The sequence below is a fragment of the Mesoplodon mirus genome, assembly GCF_964341445.2.
Source record: "Mesoplodon mirus genome assembly, chromosome: 7".
In the NCBI taxonomy this organism is placed as follows: domain Eukaryota; kingdom Metazoa; phylum Chordata; class Mammalia; order Artiodactyla; family Ziphiidae; genus Mesoplodon; species Mesoplodon mirus.
Window position 1 is genome coordinate 114,684,719 of NC_138983.1, and position 18,500 is coordinate 114,703,218.

General features: G+C 35.4%; 1 protein-coding gene across 3 annotated transcripts in view; it reads left to right on the forward strand.

The window, feature by feature from the left end:
* GRIA4 (glutamate ionotropic receptor AMPA type subunit 4) overlaps positions 1 to 18,500 on the forward strand; it is a gene marked incomplete at its 3' end in the record, with an annotated part of 526,629 nt that overhangs the window by 382,685 nt on the left and 125,444 nt on the right. For all 3 annotated transcript variants that reach the window (XM_082627369.1, XM_082627368.1, XM_082627370.1), the window contains exon 5: positions 7,015 to 7,068. In XM_082627369.1, coding sequence (XP_082483495.1) covers positions 7,015 to 7,068 — 54 coding nt within the window. The remainder of the gene's footprint in view (positions 1 to 7,014; positions 7,069 to 18,500) is intronic.

Consider the following 18,500-nt stretch of genomic DNA (forward strand, 5'->3'; position numbering starts at 1 on the left):
CACCAGAGGGAAGGCATCAGTCCCCCCCTATCAGAAAGCCTGCACAAGCCCCAGGACCAAATTCACAAACCAGGGGGCAGACACCAGAAGCAAGAGGAACTAACACCCTGTGACCTGCAGAAAGGAGATCACAAACATAGTAAGGCAGACAAAATGAAATGACAGATAAATATGTTGCAGAGGAAGGGGCAAGATAAAAACCTACAAGAAAAACTAAATGAAGAGGAGATAGGCAATCTACTAGAAAAATAATTCAGAGTAATGATGGTAAAGATGACCCAAGATCTCAGGAAAAGAATGGAAGCACAGATTAAATAGATACAAGAAATGATTAACAACAACAACAAAAAAGAAGATTTAAGAAACAGACAAACAGAAATGAACAACAGAACAACCAAAAGGAAAAATACACTAAAGGAATCAATAGCAGAATAACTGAGGCAGAAAATGAATAAATGAGCTGGAAGACAGAGTGGTGGAAATCACTGCTGTGGAACAGAATAAAGAAAAAAGAATAAAAAGAAAGGAGGACAGTCTCAGAGACCACTGGGACAACATTAAACACACAAACATTTGCATTTTATGGTTCCCAGAAAAAAGAGAGAAAGAGAAAGGGCCTAAAAACATATTTGAAGAGATTATAGTCCAAAACTTCCCTAACATGGGAAAGGAAATAGTCACCCAACTCAAGGAAGCACAGAGAGTCCCACACAGGCTAAACTCAAGGAGGGACATGCCAAGACATATTAATCAAACTAACACAAATTAAATACAAAGAAAAAATATTAAAAGCAACAAGGGTAAAGCAATAAATAACATACAAGGGAATTCCCATATCATTATCAGCTGATTTTTCAGCAGAAACTCTACAGCCAGAGGAGAGTAGCAGGATATATTTAAAGTGATGAAAGGGAAAAACCAACAACAAAGAATACTCTACCCAGAAAGGTGCTCATTCAGATATGACATAGAAATCAACAGCTTTACAGATAAGCAAAAGCTAAGAGAATTCAGCAGCACCAGAACAGCTTTACAACAAATCCTAAAGGAATCTCTCTATTCGGGGGGGGAAAGAGGCCACAATGAGAAACAAGAAAATTACAAATGGGAAAGCTCACTGGTAAAGGAAAACATACAGTAAAAGTAGGAAATCATCCATACACAAATAAGATATTAAAACAAGCAACCATAAGAAGAGGAGGGTACAAATGCAGGAAATGGGAATGCATTTGAAATTAAGAGAACAGCAACCTAAAACAACCTTGTGTGTGTGTGTGTGTGTATATATATATATATATATATATATATATATATATATAGAGAGAGAGAGAGAGAGAGAGAGAGAGAGAGAGAGACTACTTTATCAAAACCAAATGGGAAATGGAAACCAGAAAAGTACAATAGGTACACATAAAAAAAGGAAAAAGCAACCCAAACACAGCACTTATGATGGTGATCAAACCACAAGAGAAGAGAGCAAAAGAGGCATGGAGGGACAAAAACAAATCCAAACAATGAAGAAAATGGTAATAGGAGCATACATATTGATACATATATATTGATAATTACCCTAAATGTTAATGTATTAGGTGCTTCAACCAAATGATATAGATTGGCTGAATGCATACAAAAACAAGACCCATAGGAACCTGCTGTATGGCACAGGGAACTCAGCTTGGTGATGACCTACATAGGTGGGATGGGGGGTGGGAAGGAGGTCGAAGAGTGAGGGAATATATGTATACATATAGCTGATTCACAATGTTGTACAGCAGAAACTAACACAACATTGTAAAGCAATTATACTACAAAAAAAAAAAAACACACACAAGACCCATACATATGCAGTCTACAGGAGACCCACTTCAGACCTAGGGGTGCATACAGACTGAAACTGAGGGGTTGGAAAAAGGTATTCCATGCACATGGAAATCAAAAGAAAGCTGGAGTAGCAATACTCATATGAGATAAAATAGATTTAAAGACTGTTACAAGAGACAAGGAAGGACACTACATAATGATCAAGTGATCAATACAAGAAGAAGATATAACAATTGTAAATATATATGCACCCAACATAAGAGCACCTTTATATAAAAGGCAAATGCTAACAGCCATAAAAGGAGAAATTGACAGAAACACAATAATAGTGGGGGACTTTAATACACCACTCTCCTCAATGAACAGATCATCCAGACAGAATATCAGTAAGGAAACAAAAGTCTTAAATGACACATTAGACCAGATAGACTTTGATATTTATAGAACATTCCATCAGAAAGCAACAGAATATGCTTTCTTCTCAAATGTGCATGGAACATTCTCATGGATAGATCACATCTTGGGTCTCATATCAAACCTTGGTAAGTTTAAGAAAATTGAAATAATATCAAGCATATTTTCTGACAACCCTATGAGATTAGAAATTAATTACAGGACAAAAATGTAAAAAACACAAACACATGGAAGCTAAATAATATGTTAATAAACAACCAGTGGATCACTGAAGAAATCAAAGATGAAAAAAAAAATACCTAGGGACACGGCAATCTAAAACCTATGTGATGCAGCAAAAGCAGTTCTAAGATGGAAGGTTATACCACTAGAATCTTACCTCAGAAAAATCTCAAATAAACAACCTAACTTTACACCTAAATCAACTAGAGCAAGAAGTACAAACAAAACCCAGAGTCAGTAGAAAGAAAGAAATCATAAAGATCAGAACAGAAATAAATGAAATAGAAATGAAGAAAACAATACCAAAGATCAATGAAACTAAAAGCTGGTTCTTTGAGAAGATAAACAAAATCAAGAAACTTTTAGCCAGACTCATCAGGAATAAAAGGGAGAAGACTCAAATCAAGAAAACTAGAAAAGAAAAAGGAGAAGTTACAACTGACACTGCAGAAATACAAAGGATCATAAGAGACTACTACAAGCAACTCTATGCCAATAAAATAGACAACCTGGAAGAAATGGACAAATTCTTAGAAAGATACAACCTTCTAAGACTGAATCAGGAAGAATAGAAAATATGAACAAACAAGTCACAAGTAATGAAATTGAAACTGTGATTAAAAATCTTCCAACAACAAAAGTCCAGGACCAGATGGTTTCAAAGGTGAATTATACCAAGGATTTAGAGAAGAGTTAACACCTATCCTTCTCAAACTCTTCCAAAAAATTACAGAGAGAGGAACAGCCCCAAGCTCATTCTACAAGGCTACCATCACCCTGATACCAAAACCAGACAAAGATATCACAAAAAAAAGAAAGTTGCAGGCCAATATCACTGATTAACATAGACACAAAGCTCCTGAACAAAATACTATCAAACAGAATCCACAACACATTAAAAGGATCATACACTGTGATCAAGTGGGATTTATCCCAGGGAGATAAAGGTTTTTCAATACATGCAAATCAATCAATGTGATAAACCATATTAACAAATTGAAGAATAAAAACCATATGATCATCTCAATAGATGCAGCAGAAGCTTTTGACAAAATTCAATACACATTTATGATAAAATCTCCCCAGAAAGTGGGCATAGAGGGAGCTTACCTAACATAATAAAGGCTATATACAACAAACCCATAGCCAACATCATTCTCAATGGTGAAAAACTGAAAGCATTTCCTCTAAGATCAGGAACAATACAAGGGTGCCCACTCCCACCACTATTATTCAACATAGTTTTGGAAGTTTTAGCCATGACAACCAGAGAATAAAAAGAAAAGCAGTCCAAATTGGAAAAGAAAAAGAAAAGTAAAAGAAAACAGTAAAATCACTGTTTGCAGATGACCTGATACTGTACATAGAAAACCCTAAACATGCCACCAGAAGACTACTAGAACTCATCAATGAATTTGGTAAAGTTGCAGGATATAAAATTAATATGCAGAAATCTCTTGCATTCCTATACACTAACAATGAAAGATCAGAAACAGAAATTAAGGAAGCAATCCTATTTATCCTTGCATCAAAGTGAATAAAATACTTAGGTATAAACCCACCTAAGGAGGGAAAAGAACTATACTCACAAAACAATAAGATAACGATGAATGAAATCGAAGATGACACAAGCAGATCAGATGGAGAGATATACCATGTTCTTGGATTGGAAGAATTATTATTATCAAAGTAACTATACTACCGAAAGCAATCTACAGATTCAATGCAATCCCTATCAAATTACCAATGGCATTTTTCACAGAACTAGAACAAAAAATTTTACAATTTGTATGGAAACACAAAAGACCCTGAATAGGAAAAAAAAAAAAAAAAACAGAGCTGGAGGAATCAGACTCCTAGACTTCGGACTATACTAGAAAGCTACCGTAATCAAGACAGTATGGTACTGGTCCAAAAACAGAAATATAGATCAATGGAACAAGATAGAAAGTCCAGAGATGAACCCATGCACTTATGATCAACTAATCTATGACAAAGGAAGCAAGAATACACAATGGAGAAAAGACAGTCTCTTCAGTAACTGGTGCTAGGAAAACTGGACAGCCACACGTAAAAGAATGAAATTAGAACACTCCCTAACACCATACAAGAAAATCAACTCAAAACAGATTAAAGGCCTAATTGTAAGTCTGGATACTATAAAACTCTTGCAGGAAAACATAGAACACTCTCTGACATAAATCACAGCAAGATCTTTTTGATCCACCTCCTACAGTAATAAAAATAAAAACAAAAATAAACAAATGGGACCTAATTAAACTTAAATCTTTTGCACAGCAAAAGAAACCATAAACAAAATGAAAGTCAACCCACAAAATGGGAGAAAATATTTTCAAATGAAGCAATTGACAAGGGATTAAACTCCAAAATATACAAACAGGTCATGCAGCTCAATATCAAAATAATGAACAACCCAATCAAAAAAACAAACTTAGGGTTACTGGGAGGAAAAGGGGAGAGGGACAAATTGGGAGATTGGGAATGACATATACACACTACTATATATAAAAGATAAGTAATATGGGCTTACTGTATAGCACAGGGAATTCTTCTCAGTACTCTGTAATGACCTATCTGGGAAAAGAATCTAAAAATGAGTGGATACATGTATATGTATAACTGATTCCCTTTGCTGTACAACAGAAATTAACACAACATTTTAAATCAACTATACTCCAATAAAAATTTAAAAAAAAAACTGGATTGGACTCTTTGGGAAAAATAGATTGATAGAAGGGGAAGAACAGGTGAACATATAAAACAGGGGGGAATTAACATAAGTCCAACTTGGCTCTGGTTAAAAACTAACCAAGGAGTGGAGTAGAATGTAAACAGTGACAGTTAGTGCACCTGTTGGCCTCCAGCTGTTTTCCTTTTCAGCTATAAATAAGATAGGTTGTTTCTGGTGCTGGGCAGCTTGCAAGGTGTCAATATTGCACAAATTAACCCCAACCTCTCAGGAATACAATTTGCACCTGCATGAAAGTGTGGTTATGGGACATGAATAAGAATGGAAATGAGAACCCTATTGTAGCTCCCTAGTTCACAAATATTGTTTGGAATAAGCTGGTACTTACTAGCAGTAATTCTCACAGTGAATGTCTCTGACTGAAGTTCTGTTGAAACATTTCTGGGATTATCTAAACATTTCATTAAATTGAATTGTTTTATTAATTAAACATGTAATACTCATACAGCAATTTTTAAAATACTGGATATCACCAATGCTTTAATTGTACAAAGCTGTGCAAGCTTCAGAATAAAGCTGCTTCTATCTTGAAAAAAATAATATTAAAATAAAATGGTTTTCCTGTGTTTCATACACAAGTCACTAATTTACAAATAATTATTTTAGAAGATATTAAAATACTAAAAACAATTCAATTTTTTCTTTAATGAAAAAAGTATATGTAGGGCTTCCCTGGTGGTGCAGTGGTTGAGAGTCCACCTGCCGATGCAGGGGACACGGGTTCATGCCCCGGTCAGGGAAGATCCCACATGCCGCGGAGCGGCTGGGCCCGTGAGCCATGGCCACTGAGCCTGCGTGTCCAGAGCCTGTGCTCTGCAACGGGAGAGGCCACAACAGTGAGAGGCCTGCATACCGCAAAAAAAAAAAAAAAAAAAAAAAAGTAAATGTAAATCTTATATTGTGTTGTTACCTTTGAGGACACCAATGAGGCTACAAAGCTGCTCATTAGTAACTGTCATTAGACTTTCTCTAATTAAAGACATTTTCAGCTTCACAAAATAAGAATTTTAATTTCTAGTACAGAAATAAAGTTGTATGTTTTAAAATATCTGATTGCTTTTTTCTAAAATTTCTTAGTTTCTAATTTTCTAAACATTCCTAAAAAACATTCATAGAAAAAGATTAATGTAGCAGAAGGAAAAGTCTCTTGATGTTGTTTTGTCCTTATTCTTTTTATCATAATAAAATATTGCTATATCCATAGGCAGGTGAGAATTACCGAAGTATTCTGTGGTATCAGAGGTATCTAAAAACAGAGATTTTGCCTAAAAAAATCTTACCTGCTTTTCAGGACAATGATCCAATCCACTCATAGAAAGTGATTCTCACCAGTTGAGGCACCTAACAGTCTATCATGAATTCTTATAAATCATCAATAAATTAAGTACATCTAAGTTCTTTGAACCAAAATAATTTTCTTTCTTATGCTAAAGTATTCTTTTTTTAGAAATATATGTAAACTATTGGTTTGTCTCATAACATTGTCATTCTCTTTGAGGGGATTATAACATAGTAGTTTTCTGAACAAGATATAATGAAATGATTTGTCATTTATACAGTGGGATTGAAATTACAAGGTTTTTTTTTTTAATTCAACCACTTTATTTTTAGTGTGGCTTATGAATTTCTTCTAATTAGGATAAATCACATTCATAAGGAAAACGATATCATTTTCTCAACATGTTTCCACATGGCATTATGCTAGAATAGTTAAAATTCTGTTTTTAAAAATATGATCATGCAGTAAAGTTAAATTGGTTTTCTCATATTTCCTTATATCTTCACAGATTGTGAGTGTTGGAAAGCATGTTAAAGGCTACCATTATATCATTGCAAACTTGGTAAGAACTCTTTATTTTCTATTTTTCATAAGAATTGCTCAAACATTCAAGATTATGTTAATTGTGCCTTGAAATAGTGTTCTATTATTAAACTATGTTACTTACTAAGCTTTTTATAACACATAGGATAGTACTCTTATGCGTCCACAAAAAAATTAATGGTCAATCTAAGAAAGAAATGGAAAATTTTATTAAGGCCTACCTGAGGATTATAACCCACTAGATAGTCTTTCAGAAAGCTCTGAGGACTGTTCTGCCCATTAGAGGTCAAAGCAACGAGATTTTCTGCACAACTTAGAGATCAAAACATAAGTTTTTGAGATAAAGGGTTATGAATCAAAGAAACATATTGACAGTTTACATAGTCCAACAAGGCAATAGTGGGTCATTGTGACCCCTTACAGGATTGAGAAAGGAATGTTATCTCCTAATCTCCTAAGTAGTTATCTTGCTGGTGCCAGGAGGAAATTGCTTCTTTTTCTTTCTTTATTTTTATTTTTTTTCTGAGTAGGCATTCCTGGGCCTTCTAAGAGGATCTAGCTAATGTATTAATGTATAATGCAGATGCACAATGCACACTAAAGGGGAGGAGGTGGTAGCTCAAATGGTGGAAAAAATTTATGTTAAATTTTCCTTAAAAACAATTGTATTTCATTAATCACAGTGATCATTATATTTCTAATTCAATATATTTTGGTGCAGATAAGCTTGATATCTTCCATAGTTACCTTTAAAGCTAATTGTAATGTTTGTTTTTCTATAATATTACTTGACAAATTAGATAATGGCCTTTTGTCTGTGTGAATGATAAATGTGCTACTTTATGGATGAAGATTGCCAATACTTAGGGGTATTACAAGAATGATTAAAACTGATGACCCATGTTTTTTTAATTTTATGAAAAACAAGTTTGAAATGGCTATTTAAGAAAGTCTTTTGTTGGGAGTAATCCAAATTATTTTAATAGTGTCAAATTTCACATATATATAGATGTTTATTGTACAAAATACAGGCATTAGTATAAAATTCTTAAAGGTGTAAGTCAAGTCCTTTTAGATTTCTTGGCAAGTCTCAAGTATTTCTTGTTAACTTTGCAAGTGTGGGGGGAAAATGACCATGCAGAGGGCCAGTCTCCTTGATTTATCAGAGTACCCTGATAAACAGGGCAGTATCAGATCTGCCCTAAGGGCTTGATCTCAAAAGTGGTTTATCCTAGAGAAGTTAAGAATGTGTTCTCTTTTTTCTCTTTTCCCACCACATATTTCTTTGGTGAGGGTCTTGCACTCAAAGCAGGGAAAGAACAAGGTTGCAAAACAGATTCATATACATCCACTCTTTTCATGTGACAAGTAGGCCATCACACTTTGAGACAGGAATTTTAAGTCTTTAATGAACTAGGTTTCACTATGGAGTTGAGATATTAAAATGTAAACTGTAAAGTCTTATTGTATTGAGTTTCTTGAATAAAGTATAATTTTGTTACTTAATATTATCATGAAAATACTGAGAAATTTTTACTTATTTTTTTCCATTGCTTTTAGTAGGCCTGTAGTCTGGATATTTTAACATACTTTATAAAACTAAAAATCTTAAAGCAAATATATCCTGATATTAATCACCATAAGAAAAAAAGACTTATAATGTCACAATGACATTAGACAAGGAGACTCTAGCAAATAGAAGGTTTTAATACCATCTATTCTTTCCAAACAATAGAATTCAGAAGGGAAAAAAAAGACAATATGTTACAGATTATCATGCCAGAATGGAATTGCTGACATTGACAAACCATACAAAATTAAAAGAATTAGTAGTTATAATATCCTAATGGGTATAACAGCCTGTATTAAACAGCCCTAGTAGATGGCATCACATTCAAATTATCTGTATAATGACTAAGTAACAACATATGAAGTAGAAAAGACTGATTTAGTTGGAGGGATTACGATGGAAATAAGGGAAGCTCTTGAACTCCCTTTCTCCCACAGACACACATACAGAGCAATTCCTCTGAGAAAAATCAAGAAACTAGCTGAGTGACTCCTACACATCAGACAGCTGAGAAAACACCCACACAGAAATGGGTGGGAAAGTGTGCGGCACACTCTTTCCATAAACACTACTCCCAGCATAGTGCCATACAATCAGAAGGGAATCCTCAACCCTCAGCTTCTACATGAAGAGCAAAGGATTTGGACCACATGTTTAGCACCTCAGTTTTTAAGGCTGCCACTCAAGAGATAGCCCCTCAAAAGCACCTAGGTCCAAAAGCCAATGGGGCATGCATCCACATGACCACAGTGGTGTGAAATTAGAAATTAATTAAAAAAAGAACTGGAAAATCTACAAATATGTGGAGATTAGCCAAATGTTCCTGACAACCACTGGGTCAAAGAAGAAATCAAGAGTGAAATAAAAATGTACCTTGAGACAAATGCAATTGGAAATGGAAACATACCATACCAGAACATATGGAATACACCTAAAGCAGTTCTAAAAGGAAAGTTTATAGAAATAGATGCCAAGATTAAATAAAAATAGAGAAATTAACTAAAGAACTTTTTACCTCAAGGACTAGAAAAATGAGAACAAACTAAACTCAAATTTAGGTGAAGGAAAGAAATAACAAAGATCAAAGTGGAGATAAATGAAATAGAGACTAAAAAGACAATAGAAAATATCAATGAATGTAGTTTTTGGAAAAGATAAACAAAATTGACAAATCTTTAGACAAAGGAAAAAGAAAATTTTAAAAATCATAAAGGTAAGATCAATTGCAACTAATACCACACAAATACTAAAGATCATAAGAAACTACTGTGAACAATAATACCCACAAATTATATACCCAAGAGGAAATGAATAAATACCTAGAAACATAAAACATATCAAGCATGAATTATAATTAAAAAGAAAATCTGAACTAACCAATAACAAGAGAGGAGTTTGAATCAGTAACCAAATCACTCCCCCACAAAAAAGTCCAGGACCATATGGCTTCATGGATAATTTCTACCAAACCTTTAAACAAGAATAATTACCAAAACTTTTAAAATTACTCCAATAAATAGAAGCAGAGAGAACACTTCCAAATTTATTTTCAAGGCCAAAATTACACTGATACCAAAGCCAGACAACAACACTACAAAAAAAGTAAATTTCAGACTGATTGTTGAACATAGATGCAAAAATCCTCTACAAAATATTAACAAACCAAATTAAAGAGTACATTAAAAGGATTGAATGAAGATCATATCAAGATCAAGAGGGATTTGCCCAGAGATGCAAGGATGGTTTGATATCGGCGAAGTGACCAATGTGATGGCACCACATTTCGAAAAGAATACAAATCATATGATCATCTCAATAGAGGCAGAAAAAGCATTTGACATAATTCACATTATTTCATGATAAGAAAATCTCAAGAACCTGAGTATAGAAGGAACATACTGCACTATAAAAAAAGGCCATGTATGACAAGCCCACCTCTAACATCATATCTAATGTTGAAAAGCTGAAAGCTTTTCATTTAAGATGGGGATGTCTTCTCTCACCACTATTTTTCTTTTTTTTATTTTTATATTTATGTATTTATTTATTTATTTTTGAATTTTATTTCATTTTTTTATACAGCAGATTCTTATTAGTTATCCATTTTATACATATTAGTGTATATATGTCAATCCCAATCTCCCAATTCATCACACCACAACCACCACCCACCCACCCCCACTTCCACCCTCGATTTCCATACAGTTGTTCTCTACATCTGTGTCTCAATTTCTACCCTGCAAACTGGTTCATCTGTACCATTTTTCTAGGTTCCACATATATGTGTTAATATACAATATTTGTTTTTCTCTTTCTGACTTACTTCACTCTGTATGACAGTCTCTAGATCCATCCACATCTCTACAAATGAACCAATTTTGTTCCTTTTTCTGGCTGAGTAATATTCCATTGTATACATGTACTATATCATCTTTATCCATTCATCTGTCAATGTGCATTTAGGTTGCTTCCATGTCCTGGCTATTGTAAATAGTTCTACAATGAACATTGGAGTGTGTGTGTCTTTTTGAATTATGGTTTTCTCTGGGTATATGCCCAGTAGTGGGATTGCTGGGTCATATAGTATTTCTACTTTTAGTTTTTTTAAGTAACCTCCATACAGTTCTCCATAGTGGCAGTATCAATTTACATTCCCATCAACAGTGCAAGGGGGTTCCCTTTTCTCCACACCCTCTCCAGAATTTAATGTTTGTAGATTTTCTGATGATGCCCATTTTAACCAGTGTGAGGTGATACCACAGTGTAGTTTTGATTTGCATTACTATAATAATTAGTGATTTTGAGCAGTTTTTCATGTGTCTCTTGGCCATCTATGTGTATTCTTTGGAGAAAAATTTATTTAGGTCTTCTGCCCATTTTTGGATTGGGTTGTTTGTTTTTTTAATATTGAGCTGCATGAGCTGTTTATATATTTTAAAGATTAATCCTTTGTCCATTGATTCATTTGCAAGTATTTCTCCCATTCTGAGGGCTGTCTTTTCGTCTTGCTTGTACTTTCCTTTGCTATGCAAAAGCTTTTAAGTTTCATTACATCCCATTTGTTCATTTATGTTTTCATTTCCATTACTCTAGGAAATGGATCAAAAAAGATCTTGCTGTGATTTATGTCAAAGAGTGTTCTTCCTAAGATGTCCTCTAAGACTCTTATAGTGTCTGATCTTACAATTAGGTCTCTAATCCACTTTGAGTTTATTTTTGTGTATGGTGCTGGGAGTATTCTTTTTTTAATTAATTATTTATTTACTTACTTCTTTATTGGAGTATAATTGCTTTACAATGGTGTCTTAGTTTCTGCTTTATAACAAAGTGAATCAGTTATACATATAAATATGTTCCCATATCTCCTCCCTCTTGTGACTCCCTCTCTCCTACCCTCCCTATCCCTCAAAACCAGGTGGTCACAAAGCACCGAGCTGATCTCCCTCTTCTATGCGGCTGCTTCTCACTAGCTATCTATTTTACGTTTGGTAGTGTATATATGTCCATGCCACTCTCTCACCTTGTCACAGCTTACACTTCCCCCTCCCCATATCCTCAAGTCCATTCTCTAGTAGGTCTGTGTCTTTATTACCATCTTACTCCTAGGTTCTTCATGACGTTTTCTTTTTTTCTTAGATTCCATATATATGTGTTAGCATATGGTATTTGTCTTTCTCTTTCTGACTTACTTCACTCTGTATGACAAACTCTAGGTCCATCCACCTCACTACAAATAACTCAATTTCGTTTCTTTTTACGGCTGAGTAATATTCCATTGTATATGTGTGCCACGTCTTCTTTATCCAATCATCCAATGATGGACACTTAGGTTGTTTCCATCTCCTGGCTATTGAAAATAGAGCTGCAGTGAACATTTTGGTACATGACTCTTTTTGAATTATGGTTTTCTCAGGGTATATGCCCAGTAGTGGGATTGCTGGGTCATATGGTAGTTCTATTTGTTGTTTTTTAAGGAACCTCCATACTGTTCTCCATAGTGGCTGTACCAATTCACATTCCCAGCAGCAGTGCAAGAGTGTTACCTTTTCTCCACACCCTTTCCAACATTTATTGTTTCTAGAATTTTTGATTATGGCCATTCTGAGTGGTGTGAATTGATATCTCATTGTAGTTTTGATTTGCATTTCTCTAATGATTAATGATGTTGAGCATTCTTTCATGTGTTTGTTGACAATCTGTATATCTTCTTTGGAGAAATGTCTATTTAGGTCTTCTGCACATTTTTGGATTTTGTTGTTTGTTTTTTTGTTATTGAGCCACATGAGCTGTTGTAAATTTTAGAGATTCATCCTTTGTCAGTTGCTTCATTGGAAAATATTTTCTCCCATCTAAGAGTTGTCTTTTGGTCTTGTTTATGGTTTCCTTTGCTATGCAAAAACTTTGAAGTTTCATTAGGTCCCATTTGTTTATTTTAGGTTTTATTTCCATTTCTCTAGGAAGTGGGTCAAAAAGGATCTTGCTGTGATTTATGTCATAGAGTGTTTTCCTCTAAGAGTTTGATAGTTTCTGGCCTTACATTTACGTCTTTAATCCATTTTGAGCTTATTTTTGTGTATGGTGTTAGGGAGTGTTCTAATCTCATACTTTTACATATACCTGTCTTGTTTTCCAAGCACCAATTATTGGAGAGGCTGTCTTTTCTCCACTGTATATTCTTGCCTCCTTTATCAAAGATAAGGTGACCATATGTGCATGGGTTTTTCTCTGGGCTTTCTATCCTGTTCCATTGATCTATATTTCTGTTTTTGTGCCAGTACCATACTGTCTTGATTACTGTAGCTTTGTAGTATAGTCTGAAGTCAGGGAGCCTGATTCCTCCAGCTCCATTTTGTGTTCTCAAGATTGCTTTGGCTATTCGGGGTCTTTTGTGTTTCCATACAAATTGTGATATTTGTATGGAAAACCATAATTCTAGTTCTGTGCAAAATGCCAGTGGTAGTTTGATAGGGATTGCATTGAATCTGTAGATTGCTTTGGGTAGTAGAGTCATTTTCACAATGTTGATTCTTCCAATCCAAGAACATGGTATATCTCTCCATCTATTTGTATCATCTTTAATTTCTTTCATCAGTGTCTTATAATTTTCTGCATACAGGTCTTTTGTCTCCTTAGGTAGGTTTATTCCTAGATATTTTATTCTTTTTGTTGCAATGGTAAATGGGAGTGTTTCCTTGATTTCACTTTCAGATTTTTCATCATTAGTATATAGGAATGCCAGAGATTTCTGTGCATTAATTTTGTATCCTGCAACTTTACCAAATTCATTGATTAGCTCTAGTAGTTTTCTGGTAGCATCTTTAGGATTCTCTATGTATAGTATCATGTCATCTGCAAACAGTGACAGCTTTACTTCTTCTTTCTGATTTGGATTCCTTTTATTTCCTTTTCTTCTCTGATTGCTGTGGCTAAAACTTCCAAAACTATGTTGAATAAGAGTGGTGAGAGTGGGCAACCTTGTCTTGTTCCTGATCTTAGTGGGAATGCTTTCAGTTTTTCACCATTGAGGACGATGTTGGATGTGGGTTTGTCATATATAGCCTTTATTATGTTGAGTTAAGTTCCCTCTATGCCTACTTGCTTGAGGGTTTTTACATTAATGGGTGTTGCATTTCGTGAAAGCTTTCTCTGCATCTATTGAGATGATCATATGGTTTTTCTCCTTCAGTTTGCTAATATGGTGTATCATGTTGATTGATTTGCATATATTAAAGAATTCTTGCATTCCTGGAATAAACCCTGCTTGATTATGGTGTATGATCCTTTTAATGTGCTGTTGGATGCTGTTTGCTAGTATTTTGTTGAGGATTTTTGCATCTATGTTCATCAGTGATATTGGCCTGTAGTTTTCTTTTTTTGTGACATCCTTGTCTGGTTTTGGTATCAGGGTGATGGAGGCATCGTAGAATGAGTTTGGGAGTGTTCCTTCCTCTGCTATATTTTGGAAGAGTTTGAGAGGGATAGGTGTTAGCACTTCTCTAATTGTTTGGTAGAATTCGCCTGTGAAGCCATCTGGTCCTGGGCTTTTGTTTTTTGGAAGATTTTTAATCACAGTTTCAATTTCAGTGCTTGTGATTTGTCTATTCATATTTTCTATTTACTCCTGTTTCAGCCTTGGCAAGTTTTGCCTTTCTAAATATTTGTCCATTTCTTCCAGGTTGTCCATTTTATTGGCATAGAGTTGCTTGTAGTAATCTCCCATGATCTTTTGTATTTCTGCAGTGTCAGTTGTTACTTCTCCTTTTTCATTTCTAATTCTATTGATTTGAGTCTTCTCCCTTTTTTTCTTGGTGAGTCTTGCTAATGGTTTATCAATTTTGTTTATCTTCTCAAAGAACCAGATTTTAGTTTTATTCATCTTTGTTATCATTACCTTCCTTTCTTTTTCATTTATTTCTGATCTGATCTTTATGATGTCTTTCCTTCTGCTAACATTGGGTTTTTTGTTGTTGTTGTTCCTTTTTCTCTAACTGCTTTAGGTGCAAGGTTAGGTTGTTTATTCGAGATATTTCCTGTTTCTTAAGGCAGGATTGTATTGCTATAAACTTCCCTCTTAGAACTGCTTTTGTTGCATCCCATAGGTTTTGTGTTGTCATGTCTCCATTGTCATTTGTTTCTAGATATTTTTTGATTTTCTCTTTGGTTTCTTCAGTGATCCCTTCGTTATTACACAGTGTATTGTTTAGCATCCATGTGTTTGTATTTTTTTACAGATCTTTTCCTGTAATTGATATCTAATCTCATAGCACTGTGGTCAGAAAAGATACTTGATACAATTTCAATTTTCTTAAATTTACCAAGGCTTGATTTGTGACCCAAGATATGATCTATCCTGGAGAGTGTTCCATGAGCACTTGAGAAAAATGTGTATTCTGTTGTTTTTGGATGGAATGTCCTATAAATATCAATTAAGTTCACCTTGTTTAATGTGTCATTTAAAGTTTGTGTTTCCTTATTTATTTTCATTTTGGATGATCTGTTTATTGGTGAAAGTTGGGTGTTAAAGTCCCCTACTATAAATATGTTACTGTCGACTTCCCCTTTTATGGCTGTTAGTATTAGCCTGATATATTGAGGTGCTCCTATGCTGGGTGCATAAATATTTACAATTGTTATATCTTCTTCTAAGATTAATCCCTTGATCATTATGTAGTGTTCTTTTTGTCTCTTCTAATAGCCTTTGTTTTAAAGTCTATTTCTCCTGATATGAGACTTGCTACTCCAGCTTTCTTTTGATTTCCATTTGCATGGAATATCTTTTTCCATACCCTCACTTTCAGTCTGTATATATCTCTAGGTTTGAAGTGGGTCTCTTGTAGACTGCATATATATGGGTCTTGTTTTGTATCCATTCAGCCAGTCTGTGTCTTTTGGTGGGAGCATTTAATCCATTTACATATAAGGTAATTATTGGTATGTATGTTCCTATTCCCATTTTCTTAATTGTTTTGCATTTGTTATTGTACGTCTTTTCCTTCTCTTGTGTTTCTTGCCTAGAGAAGATCCTTTAGCATTTGTTGTAAAGCTGATTTGTTGGTGCTGAACTCTCTCAACTTTTGCTTGTATATAAAGTTTTCAATTTCTGCATCAAATCTGAATGAGGTCCTTGCTGGTTAGAGCCATCTTGGTTGTAGATTTTTCTCCTTCATCAGTTTAAATATGTCCTGGCAGTCCCTTCTGGCTTGCAGAGTTTCTGCTGAAAGATCAGCTGTTAACCCATGGGGATTCCCTTGTGTGTTATTTGTTGTTTTCCTCTTGCTCTTTTTAATGTGTTTTATTTGTGTTTAATTTTTGACAGTTTGATTAATATGTGTTTTGGCGTGTTTCTCCTTGGAGTTATTCAGTATGGGACTCTCTGTGTCTCCTGGACTTGATTAACTATTTCCTTTCCCATATTAGGGAAGTTTTCAACTATAATCTCTTCAAATATTTTCTCAGTCCCTTTATTTTTCTCTTCTTCTTCTGGAACCCCTATAATTCGAATGTTGGTGCATTTAGTGTTTTCCCAGAGGTCTCTGAGTCTGTCCTCAGTTCTTTTCATTTTTTTTTCTTTATTCTGTTCTGCAGTAGTTATTTCCACTATTTTATCATCCAGGTCACTTATCCATTCTTCTGCCTCAGTTATTCTGCTATTGATCCCATCTAGAGTATTTTTAATTTCATTTATTGTGTTGTTCATTGTTGCTTGTTTTATCTTTAGTTTTTCTAGGTCCTTGTTAAATGTTTCTTGCATTTTCTCTATTCTACTTCCAATATTTTGGATCATCTTTACTATCATTATTCTGAATTCTTTTTCAAGTAGACTGCCTATTTCCTCTTCATTTGTTAGGTCTGGTGGATTTTTATCTTTCTCCTTCATCTGCTGTGTGTTTTTCTGTCTTCTCATTTTGCTTATCTTACTATGTTTTGGGTCTCCTTTTTATAGGCTGCAGGTTCGTAGTTCCTGCTGTTTTTGGTGTCTGTCCCCAGTGGCTAAAGTTTGTTCAGTGGGTTGTGTAGGCTTCCTGCTGGAGAGGACAAGTGCCTGTGTTTTGGTGGATTAGGCTGGATCTTGTCTTTCTGGTGGGCAGGTCAACGTCTGGTGGTTTGTTTTGGGGTCTCTGTGGACTTATTATGCTCTTAGGCAGCCTCTCTGCTAATGGGTGAGGTTGTGTTCCTCTCTTGTTAGTTGTTTGGCACAGGGTGTCCAGCACTGTAGCTTGTTTGTCATTGAGTGAAGCTGGGTATTGGTGTTGAGGTGGAGATCTCTGGGAGATTTTCCCCATTTGATATTATGTGGAGGTGGGACATCTCTTGTGGACCAGTGTCCTGAAGTTGGCTCTCCCACCTCAGAGGCACAGCACTGACTCCTGGCTGCAGCAACAAGAGCCTTTTATCCACATGGCTCAGAATAAAAGGGAGAAAAAGTAGAAAGAAAGAAAGAAAGAAAGAAAGAAAGAAAGAAAGAAAGAAAGTAATATAAAACAAAATAAAGTAAGATAAAATAAAATAAAGTTATTAAAATAAAAATAATTATTAAGAAAAAAATTTTTATAAAGTAATAAAACAAAACAAAACAATACAAAATAATGGACGGATAGAACCCTAGGACAAATGGCGAAAGCAAAGCTATACAGACAAACTCTCACACAGAAGCATACACATACACACTCACATAAAGAGAAGAAGGGGAAAAACTAATAAATCTTGCTCTCAAAGTCCACCTCCTCAATTTGGGATGATTCGTTGTCTATTCAGGTATTCCACAGATGCAGGGTACATCAACTTGATTGTGGAGAATTAATCAGCTGCTCCTGAGGCTGCTAGGAGAGATTTCCCTTTCTCTTCTTTGTTTGCACAGCTCCCGTGGCTCAGCTTTGGATTTGGCCCTGCCTCTGAGTGTAGGTCGCCAGAGGGTGTCGGTTCTTCGCTCACACAGGACACAGGGTTAAAGGAGCAACTGACTCGTGGTCTCTGGCTCATTCAGCCCTGGGGGAGGGATGGGTGCGGATACTGGTCAAGCCTGTGGCGGCAGAGGCCGGCGTGACGTTTCACCAGTCTGAGGCCCACCGTGCGTTCTCCCAGGAAGGTGTCCCTGGATCCCGGGACCCTGGCAGTGCCGGGCTGCACAGTCTCCCTGGAAGGGAGGTGTGTATAGTGACCTGGCTCACACAGAGGCTTCTTGGTGGTGGCAACAGCAGCCATAGCGCCTCATGCCCGTCTCTGTGGTCTGCGCTGTTAGCCACGACTCACACCAGTCTCTGGAGCTCCTTAAAGCAGTGCTCTTAATCCCCTCTCCTCATGCACCAGGAAACAAAGAGGGAAGAAAAAGTCTCTTGCCTCTTTGGCAGGTCCAGACTTTTCCCCGGACTCCCTCTTGGCTA